Source organism: Vidua macroura, chromosome 4 (genome assembly GCF_024509145.1).
Source record: "Vidua macroura isolate BioBank_ID:100142 chromosome 4, ASM2450914v1, whole genome shotgun sequence".
In the NCBI taxonomy this organism is placed as follows: Eukaryota; Metazoa; Chordata; class Aves; order Passeriformes; family Viduidae; genus Vidua; species Vidua macroura.
The window spans coordinates 29,723,081-29,734,170 of NC_071574.1; the positions used below are offsets into that span (position 1 = coordinate 29,723,081).

Genomic DNA, 11,090 nt, shown 5'->3' on the forward strand with positions numbered 1-11,090 from the left:
TGCCCAGCCCCTCCCCCAGTGATGGGGGATGAGCATCAGCAGCTCCCAATCAACTCCTCCTCCTCCCCTCCATTTATATACTGAGCAAAATGTTCCATAGTATGGAATATCCCTTTGGCCAGTTCAGGTCAGCTGTCCTGGCCATGCTCCCTCCCAGCTTGTGCACCTTCTCACTGGCAGAGCACGAGAAACTGAAAGGCTTTGACTTAGAGTGAGCACTACTGAGCAACAACTAAATCATCAGTGTATTATCCACAATATTCTCATACTAAATCCAAAAAAACCACAGCGCTGCACCAGCTTCCAAGAAAGCTAACTATCCCAGTGAAAAGCAGGACATGCACATATAGCCCCAAGCACTTGTGTGTGATCTCACTTCTGTCATCACTCAGTGTGGAGGAGACAGACCTCTGTGGCACACCCACCCGACGATGACAAATGCTGCACAGCAGGTCTAGGGGACGGGATGTCATCATCTGCAAGGAGATGCTGGTGTGCCAGAGTGAGACGGGAGGTCCGACTGAGGGTGGGTACTGGGGCCCCAGCCACAGCAGGGCAGAGAGAAGATTCTGGGCTGTTTAGTGACTGGCAGATGTGGAGGTGTTTCCGTGCTTGCTTTAGCTGGGTGCCAATACACATCAGCCTCCATCACTGAGGGATACTGGACGGCATTTCAGGATTATGCGAAGCAGCAGCAGAAAATAAACTGACCTGTGATGGACAGAGAGATTTCACTGCTTTGCCTTCACCTCCTGGTCAAGAAGATCCAGAGAGCTTTACACGTCTCGTGTAGCCCACCTCACCCTGCTCGTTGACTGTGGATTAAAGGGATATGGGGAACAGCAGGCACGGCAAATTCCGTGGCAGGAAGGGGCTGGGGGTCAACTACATCCTGGGACCTGGCTGTGACCTGGCACCCAACACGCCACGGGTGTTCCAGATTCGTGTTTTGGGTGCTCTGTGCAAAATCAGTGCCATGAGAAGGAGGACGGAGGCATAAATGATGTGTCTGCCCAATGTACGTTTCCCGTAAAACGGAGAGAGGTTCCAGAGAGCTGCCGTGAGCCCAAGCCCCGGGGGGACAGCTGGGCAGAAGCCCTGGAGGGCTGAGGCAGGCGCAGGAGGCGGCGGTGCTGCTGCAGAGGGGCAGGGCCGAGGGCCGGCGGGACAGCGGGGGCTGAGGCGGCCCGGGCACGCGTGGCACATGCTCACCACAGTGCTGGATGCCAGACGGGAACGCCGGGAGCCGCGGCCGCAGCTGCTCGGGTCTCACGGAGCCGCACGAGCGCGGCGGCGGCGGCGGGGCCGCTGCTCCGCCCAGGGGCGGGCTGCGCGCTCTCCCGCCCCCGACGGGCCGCCGTCCCCGCCGCGGTTCCCGCCGCCGCCGCCGCCGCCATGGAGGAGCAGAAAGAGAACCGCCCGCAGGCCGCCCGGGACGAGGCGGCGGCTGCTCCAGCAGCCCGGCCGCCGGTGAGTGCGCGGGGCGGCGGGGGCGGTGCGGCCGGGCGGTGCTGCCCGAGGCCGCGGCCCGGCTGCCCGCCCGCCTCGGGCCTCGGCCCGCCCGGCCCTGCCCGGGGCTCGCCCTCCCGAGGGGCGCCGCCGGTGCCACGGGCCCGCCCGCGGCCGCGCTGTGTGTGGGCCCCGCGAAGGCCGCGAGCGGCAGTCGGGAGCCGGGAAGTGCCCGTAGTTTTTCCTCTCGTTTATTGCTTTGTTTATCTTGCACGCATTGGGCACCGGCCCGCGTGTCCCAGTCAGTGCGGATTCTGGTTAATTCAGTCATCGAGAGAAATCTCGCTGCTCGTGAGGGCTTTGCCCGTTTGCACCAGAGAACTCTTTCTGTTGAGATTAGGATGCGTATTCAAGTTTTGTCTCCAAGAGCTGCTATTCGACATGGCTCAGGACACGGGCATTACTGTCCCTTTATTCTGTTGCTGTTTAGGAAATATTGTTTCAGAGCAGGCTTCAGTATTGATTCTCTTACCTTTCTATAAGCTAGTTCACTCAGTTTGATCACAAGTGTAACAGTGTGACGCTTTACTGCGTTCTGGTGGCAAAACGAGCTGTGAAATACTCGCATGCAAGCATCTTGTTTTGAGCTTCTTAAATGACTTCCTGATTTCTCTTTCTTCTAGGGTAGACAGCATTATAAGATCGGTGATCAAGAAACTAATGGCAAAACTTCAGCTGCCAGTTCAAACGACTTCAGTGATCCGATTTACAAAGAAATCGCTATAACCAATGGTTATATCAACAGAATGACCAGAGAAGAGCTCAGAAGTAAACTCGCAGAGTTCAAGCTTGAAACCAGGTTATTTGTAAATATGTTGATTTATCTTTGAGAGCAGTAGAGTCATGAGGGATGATTATTTTAAAGTTTAAAAACTCAGCACAAAGTGAAAAGCAGACACAGCACCAGACACCAATTGTTTTATGTGCAATCTTGTTGCAGTTTTTGTTGTAGGATTAATGTACACTGCTTAATGTGTGCTGTCTCAACTGGCAACCCAAAGAAATGCTTGAATACATAACTGTAAGGTACTTCTCATCAATTTTTGGTCAAGGGGGAAAGAAGAACTGCAGTGGTTCTCAGGTGGTGCTGCAGACCCTCATCATACTTGCTTCAGAACATCCATATTTTTATTTAGTGTACCTGTCAGATCTGATACTTGCTACAAACTCTGGTCATGGGGCTGAGGATTTAATCACTGCAGAGGAGAACTACCTTTAGATGGAGAGTTTGCTACTCTGAATACATGTGCTAGAAAAATGTGAAAAAAAAAATGAATGTATTATAAGCTGTATTTGTGTTCACTGGGGCAGAGGCAAGGGAGTATAGTGTAGTTCCTGCTGTACTGGAAATGACCTGCAAAATTAATAATTCTGTGGCCAGGCAACATATTGAGATATTGTGAAGAAGGTCAGCTGAGAAAAATAGTGTGTTGTTTCTGTAGGCAGCAGGAATGAGGAAGTAGTGGTGGGGAGTTGGTTGGTTAAATTAATTGAATGTCTCATGAGGAGAAAATCTTAAAATTTTTGAGAAAATTTTTGGTAAAACACATTAGATTTCTATAGCTATTTAGCAGTTGCTCTGATTTAAAATTTGAAAGCAGAATTCAAATAGTATGTGTTGTGTTTGTGGTCTTCTCTTAGGTTATAATTTTTCTATATGAGTTTTTTAATTTAGTTGTAAACGCTGAAAGCTTAAAATTTCTCTTTTACCAAAGCTAGGTTTCTTTTGTCAATATATTCAAGTTAGTCAAGTCGTATGTACTAGTCGTTATAACTATGTCTTATCTCTAAACAAATAGTGCATCAGTTCTAATGTGAGCAGATTACCATACACCGTCCTTTCCTTTGAGGTTATTGTGATAGACAATAATTTCCTAATTTCAACTTTTTTTATAAGTTTGGTGAAGAAAGAGGTAATTTCCCCCTCCATCAGCTCCCATATTGTCTCAACTTTTAATGAACTGGTCATTGGCTTAAACTAGACCAATAAACCAGAGTGAAGAAGAGTTATCTCTGCAGAAGCAGCTGATGTTCTCAAATGCATGTTTAGTAGTTTGATTTCAATTCTTCTTTATGGATCACTGGGCTGCTTTTCTGATAATACCACTTGCTACACATATCTCTTACAGCTTCTGTGATTTCATTTGCAATGAATAATTTTGAAAATAACTTCTTTGGAAGGGTAAATTATCCTCATTTATTCGGCTCTGGTTTGGTACATGGCAGTTCTGGCAGATGCACTCATATATTAAAATGTTTATATTAAAAGGACACAGTAAGTAATTTCAATCGCTTGCCATGTGAATTTATTTATAGCCACAAACCTCCTGAAAAGCAGGATCTTGACCAGGAGGTTTTTCTGACAACTGAAATCTCAAATACTTTATTTTAATTGAGTTATTCAAGCTCAATTTTAAATTTAAATTGAGAAAGATGTAAAATGTGCACATTTAAGATGGATTCTGTGTTGTCTATGCCACTGATGCAGAAAGGCCTTGGGCATCAATCACTTCAGATAGAGGACACAGGGGAATACAGGTGAAGCAGTACTTCTTCCAGGGCCACAAGTCAACCAGGAGTAATATCCAAAGACCTGAGCTTTGGAAAGGCTGAAGCAGAGGTGACTGCAGAGTGTCTCTGTACTATGCTTCCCAGTCTGTCTCTGGTATTGTATTGTGGGGGGTATCACAGCCTCTGTGTTATCCCAGAAAATGGGTTTAATGTAGTGTAGATAATGGGGCTAACACTCCTCTATGATAAAGTGGAAATCAGGCTTCATATGTGCTGGTGTTCAAAATGAGGTTAATAAGTGCTGAGCTTTCAAATGTTAAATATAGCTTCAGTTTTACAACAAGGAAATAATTAAACAAGAGTGTGATCTTTGTCACTTTCCCTATTTCTTTAGAGGAGTGAAAGATGTACTGAAAAAGAGATTGAAAAATTATTATAAGAAACAGAAGCTGATGCAGAAGGAACACATTAGTGGAGACAGCTGCTATGACTACATCTGTGTCGTTGACTTTGAAGCAACATGTGAAGAAGGAAATCCGCCTGAATTTGTACATGAAATAATTGAATTTCCTGTTGTCTTAGTAAACACGCGTACCCTGGAAATAGTAAGTGATCTAATGGCTGTGTTGGTCTGCTATTCTTTGAAGCAACTTGTTTGCATCAGAAAGTCTAGATTAGTTTTTAAGTAGATGTTGAACTTCATTAAAATAGCATACTTTATTTTCATATGGGTTTATCCTCTGTGCCTCTAAGGTACAAACAAAACTTTCTCTTCTGAAAGCATTTTCCAAATGATCATCCAAGCAGATCATTCTCTTGCTGTTGACCCCTCTATTGATAAGAGTTTCTCAGTTGTCCATGTATGTTCCCACCTGCCCTTTCTTTCCCTGCTTTAAGGCCCACAAATCTATTTCTAGGACTCAAGGCATTCATCATAATCAAAAATGATCAATTTCTGTGGTCCTGTGTGAGGCAATCTAGAAGACACTAATGCAGAGGTCTAGAAAGTGAGGTTGAGTGAACTCCACTTCTTGTCAGGCTCAGCTGTTTCCACATTGTACCAAACAGACTGACAGCTGTGTAACCTGATTTTAAACATACTTACCAGCATTTGGTAGCCTCAAGTGCTCCGTTCCAGTCCAGCTTTCTTTTAGGATAAACTACCTGCTGCTTAACTGAAATTGGGTGACCCAAGTGAAACAGAGGATGTGCACACACCTCTGCCTAATGGTTCATTTATGAAGAACTCTTAATGGGAAGAGGATTTCCAGTAATCATTGTGATGCTACAATAAAGTATAGCTGCATGTATGACTTAACAGCAGAAAAAGGATTGCAGGGATTTGGGGCTTTATTTTTTCCATGGAATTTGCCTTCAGTCTTCACTCTTGTGTTGCTCAGTTTCCCAGAGTGAGATTTTGTTTGTCTCTGCCTGGCTGGCATCCAGAGGTGTAGGACTTGCCTGAAGCTTCTGAGGTGTGTGGCTGGTTGCTTTCCTTGAATTGCAGGTGAACATTTAGAGATACCACCTAAAATACATAAGGCTTTGCTCATGCCTCTCACTTATTTTTTCCGTACTTTCACTCTTCCCAAATCCTCTGTTTTTTTGCAGTCTGTCCTTTTTCCCTCTTAAATCCACATTCCCACTCTTTGGTGCCTACTGGCTGAGAGGAAGGCCATGTTCTGGTTGGAAAGCTATCTGTCCTATTAGGAATCTGATGATGGCCAGTCAGGAGGCTCCTACTGGCTCAGGAGATGCACACTCCTTTTTGCCTGCAGCAGGACAAGTAGCTGCTGTCACCTTTGGGCTGCAGGTGAGCCAGAGAAGTTGCCTTGCAGGCTGCATAGTGTGCTGCAGCTGAGAGATTGATTCTCCTGTTACAGGAGGATACCTTTCAGCAATACGTGAAGCCAGAGATTAATCCCAAGCTTTCAGACTTCTGCATCAGTCTGACAGGAATAACCCAGGTAATTTGCACTTTTGTTTCTTCAGGAAGAGATAGAAATAAAAGGGGTGTGTTGTTGATGTTTTCAGACTACTAACCTTAAATGGTAGTCTTTCATGGTTATTTTTCTGTAAGGCCTATTCTCTTAATCCTTGCTTTTTTCCTCTTCCAGTTATCACAGAGCTGATTTCACTAAGTTGGTCATTTTGTGGGGAAAAGTATTCTCTTTTTAATTCATGTGGAGAAATTTAATCTTTAGTAGGGCAAAGCACCTTTTGAATTGCATCAGTTCCTCTCCTAATATTTTTGTTCTGAAGAGTTTAGAGTCTGAGGATAGCAATGGCTTGTGATAAGCAATTTAAGAAGGAGCCTGGGAAACAATCTCAAAGGTTTTAATCCAGGTTCAACTATGGACTAACATTGTTACCTTTACAGAAGCTATTAGGAGGTTGGCTCTTGTAGCAGTGCTTTTGTGGTGCTATTTTTTCAGTTTAGAAAAACCTGTCCAGTCATCTGTTAATGTGTAATCTGGTTTTATAAAGATTTTGATGAGGCCAAGTTTTCAATTGCCCATATACCGATACAGTTTATACACTTAATGCTGAGGGATTTTTTTTTCTGAAAAAATGTTCCTTACTTTGTTGGTTTTTTGTTTTGTTGTTTGTTTTTTTTTTCTGTTCTCATAGGACATTGTTGATAAAGCTGATATTTTTTCTCAAGTTCTGCAGAATGTCATAGAGTGGATGAGACAACGAGAACTGGGAACAAAGTACAGCTATTCCATGTTGACTGATGGGTATGTCCTTATGCAGCCTTCAGCCCAATCTAAAACTGCAAAACCATGTTTAATATTTGTGAGAGCACTGCTAAAGATGAATCAGGACATTGCCATTTTGCTGGTTTTATTTGATTTGAAGCTTTTGGTAAAATTGGTAAAGCTCAACTGAACAATTCAAAATGAAATCCATCAGATGGCGCCGTTTCTTTCCTAGTGGTCTGTATGCAACAGAGTGTTGCTGAAGACTTTATACTTTGTTGTTGCTGTAATTCTCCATTTATATCCAGCACATAATACCTGAAAACAACACTCTGCAATTTTTAATTTTTAACCTATAATTACATTGCTATCTTTGGAAGCAACAGTGAATTAAAAAAAGAAAATGCTAAAGCGAAGCTGACCCAAGACTGGTTATATTACTGGGCCTAAACGTCTCTGGAATTCCCCTCCAGAGGAATCCCCTCAGTGAATTCCTTAAGGAAAATAGGTGCATTGAAATCTCTGTTGTATAGGTGTATATGCAGTCTCTGTAGATGAGATTGCATAGACAGCTAGAAGAGATGGGGAAAGAAAGCTGTACTTTAGCTTGCAGCTTACAAACTTGTTGGGGTGGTTCCATTCAGGAAGGCAGGCTGCTAAATAAATAGGATTATGATTTCTTAATATTTTCATAGAGATCTGGTTTCTCATAAAACTAGGTGCAGTCTAGTTTCAATAACCTACCTGAAGTAGAGAGATAAATGCATACTGAAATAATCAGGAAGATTTAAGGTGTCGCTTGCTTCCCCGAGGGCTGTGTAAGCATCTAATTTATTGGCAGTTTTCAGTGTTGATGTGGTAGGTGGAGTCGTTGTTGCTATTTTTTGTCCTAACTGTTGTGGACCTGAAACTATCCTGGTGAAAGTCTTGCTCCTGTCATTATTTTTTTCCCCATGATTAACAATTTGATATCAAAAAATTCTTTACCGGGACTATAGCAAGCGAGCTTTTCCTAAACTGTTTTCATTCTACTGATCACCAGAGACAAGACAGCTTTTAGTTCTACCACTGTGCAATATGCAGAACAGAGGATTATATATGACTAATGTTTTCCTCTTTTGACTTTCTAAGATCTTGGGATATGAGTAAATTTTTGAACATCCAGTGCCGTATTAGCCGTATCAAATACCCTTCTTTTGCAAAAAAGTGGATCAATATTCGCAAATCATATGGGAACTTCTATAAGGTTTGTACAAATTGCTGTTTCTCTTAAGGGAAATTTTGATATAAAAATCTAGAATGACATGTTGTGCTGGTCATCTCTACTTGTGTAGTATAAAATTATAGTACTTAAACTAGTTACCTGGTGCCTGATTTTCAAATGTGTTTCATGTGCAGCTCTCACTCCACTAAGTGAAGATCATATAATTACTGCATTTTGATTTTAATCTTGTTTTTAAGAATCGGGTTGTGGTCGTTGAAGGATTGTCTAAAAATGTTATACCAGTCCTGTTAGATCAAGCAGTTCAGCTGAAAATAGTCTTGATTTTTTGATTATTTTTCCTGTTTTCATGCAACACACTACAAAACTAATTTGTACCATTACCCTCATAGAATCTTGACTTTCGACAGTGTAATGGAGGCAAAGAAAGATTAGCATGTATCTACAGTGGAATCAAATTGTCAAGAGAAAAATAATAAGTACTAATTACTAAAAAGTAATACTAAGTGCTGAATCTTGCTGCTTTCTGTCAGACTACCATAAAATGAGTTATTGGAGATTCTAGCAAATTCCCAATCAGCCTACACTAAAATACATTTTTTTAAAGGGATTTCAGCCTAGCTAATGTCTTCTTTTGAAGGGCCTTTTCATAGTAAATGTAACCTCTAGATAAAAGAGAGATTAACATTTAATAAGGGAAGAGCTTTACTTTGTGCTGGACAAATCTTACAGGGTTGCTGTAAGTTGCTGATCAGGGTTGCTGATCAGATCCTGTGAAGGTTGAAGGCATTCAGGAGCTTGATGCCAGTGAGAATCAGGAACTTGGTGCTTCTTTAATCACTTAGAATTTAAAAGGAAAACCAAACTCAGATTCCCTCTGCAACGCCACTGTTTTTTGTTTTTTATAAAGATAGTTAAACTTATCTAGGTCACGGCTTCCACCCTTGCCAGCACAAGTGTATCATGAGCTGATGCTGGTCAGAGGCTCTTGACATGATCCCAGGTCTAGACAAACTCCTGTTGACTATTTCTTCTCTGTAAAAATGAGAGTGTCTGTCTCACCAGGGTGCTTTGAAGTTAAATGGTTAGTGATCTGACAGAAGGCAACATGAAAGTCATATGTGACTTAAGTAGGCTTAAAATCTGCATGTGTTTCTACTGCACTGTGTTAGATTAAAAAGACTTGGTACTAAACCTAATCCTTGAATGTTACTCACTTTCTCCATCAGGTTCCTAGGAACCAGACCAAGCTGACAATCATGCTTGAAAATCTGGGCATGAATTATGATGGGAGACCTCACAGTGGACTTGATGACTCTAAAAACATTGCAAGGATAGCTATAAGGATGCTTCAGGATGGCTGTGACCTGCGGGTGAATGAGAGAATTCACGGTGGACAGCTGATGACAGTCTCCTCCTCAGTCCCCTTAGAGGGAGCCCCTGCTCCACAGATGCCCCGCTACAGAAACTAGCAGTTCAGGGCTCTGCCCCGGGAGCTGCCTTCAGACACCTGCTAAAGACTCCAGAGCTTATTAAATGGCCACCTCTGCCAGCTTGTCTGCCATGCAGAATCCTAAAGCACCTTAACTAATCATCTCTGTTGAAATAAAGAGGAGCATGGAAACTGTTTGTTCTTTGAAGCCTATTACAGCAATTTCTTTTTGTACTGATGATTTCCATTGTTGTTTCCAACTTTGCTAGCAGTGAGGTTGATATCTGGAATCCAGATGAAGTGTTAAGCTTTTAAGAACATGTAATTTGAACACCTGCTAAGAGGGATTGGGCCTGTGTGCTGCTGTTCCACCCCAGCCTGTGGGCAGTATTTGTTCACTGTGATGTACTCCAATGATATCTAGCATCTGCTTATTCATTGCACACAAATAAGCCATTCCTGGAAGAACTGAAAGAGCAGTGGTTGGGCTGGCCCTTCCTGATAAGGCACTCTGCTAAGGGTTCCTACCAATTTTTTGGTTTTTTACAAAGTCTAGGAAAAATGGGTGTGCATTCATCAGTTCTAAAGCAGTAGAGGAGTACTCTGTTGTTTGGGGTTCTTCTTTAAGGGATATGTTTGTCTATTTCCCCATCAAATGGAAGAGCTAGGTGTTGAATAAAAATTTCATTAATGTAGTATGATTGTATTTCTCTAACCTCTGTTTCAAAAGAGAAGGTTCTTTAGATTTTCACTTTAAGGATCCCATCTCCTATTCCTACATAGCTGCCCTTCATTTAATGTTGTTTTTAGACATCATCAGCCATTTGCTCTTAAAAATGAGTGAAGTAAAAGTAAGTTCAAAACATGCCAAGTTGTCAAAATTTCATGCTCTGTGATTATTACATAAAATGAAACAAGAAGCTTCTCATTCATGGCTAAAGACATGTTCAGCTATTTTTGGTATCTTCTTGTGCTTCTGCCACCATGAAGTTATGCCTTTATTACAAAATCTAGCATTGGAAGATTAATATAATTTTATTATGAAAGGCCACAGTTAATTGCTAGCAACTTCTGCTTATTCCCCGGGCCTCAGATAAGATGATATACAAAAGAGGCCAAATTTGCTTTGTCTCCATGAGCTGTTACAAAGTGCACCATTAATGTGATCAACTTTGCATTAGAATGGCTTGTTCTGAAAAGTGGAATAATGTATTTTGGTTGCTCTAAGTTTGAAGAAAAAAAAAAAAGAAATTTGCTATCCCTGTATTACAATTTACCCTTTTTACCACCTACATCCAGGACACAAAATAACCAATTAATAAACTTTGTTAAGAACACTGACTGTTTGACTGATCAAACTCCTCCCAGCCCTGCTTTGCTCTTCTGACTGTTAAACTGCATCAATGGAACTGTGTAAACTTCCATTTTAAATTCATGCAGGAGGGAGAAGTATTAGTCAATTCTCAGTTGCTTCATATGATTTCTTTCTTGAGTCACAGATTTGGACAGTCATAACTGCTTCAGAGTTATGTTTTTTGGTATGTTTTGTTTTTTTCCCTGAAAGTTTTTTTATTGTAATGTTTTTTTTTTTCCTGAAAGCAGATAGTTTCTCTCTTGTAGAGAACTTTGTTGAGCTTTACAATTGTTTTTCCTTTTGTAGCCCTGCTTGATGGTTTTTCACAAGGTAAAATATAAATCTCTGATATGCTTTCTT

The 11,090-nt window shown here is 42.0% G+C and overlaps 1 protein-coding gene across 2 annotated transcripts; it reads left to right on the top strand.

Moving 5' to 3' along the window:
- The first annotated feature begins 1,232 nt into the window (after positions 1–1,232).
- ERI1 (exoribonuclease 1) lies at positions 1,233–10,627 on the top strand. 2 transcript variants are annotated; one of them, XM_053976342.1, is made up of 7 exons: positions 1,233–1,470; positions 2,138–2,308; positions 4,415–4,625; positions 5,904–5,987; positions 6,652–6,761; positions 7,854–7,968; positions 9,174–10,627. In XM_053976342.1, exons 2-7 carry the CDS (start codon positions 2,256–2,258, stop codon positions 9,414–9,416), a joined length of 816 nt encoding a protein of 271 aa, XP_053832317.1. In that variant the 5' UTR covers positions 1,233–1,470; positions 2,138–2,255; the 3' UTR covers positions 9,417–10,627. The 2 variants fall into 2 exon arrangements, with proteins under 2 accessions (XP_053832317.1, XP_053832316.1); XM_053976341.1 differs by having other exon boundaries at positions 1,299–1,470; positions 2,133–2,308.
- The last annotated feature ends 463 nt before the right edge of the window (positions 10,628–11,090 follow it).

Excerpts from the sequence above, each read along its gene's own strand:
- ERI1 (XM_053976341.1), top strand. The coding sequence starts at position 1,396 with ATGGAGGAGCAGAAAGAGAACCGCCCGCAGGCCGCCCGGGACGAGGCG. Across the intron at positions 1,471-2,132 it reads CTCCAGCAGCCCGGCCGCCG|GGTAGACAGCATTATAAGAT; the intron begins GTGAGTGCGCGG and ends TCTTTCTTCTAG. Across the intron at positions 4,626-5,903 it reads ACACGCGTACCCTGGAAATA|GAGGATACCTTTCAGCAATA; the intron begins GTAAGTGATCTA and ends CTCCTGTTACAG.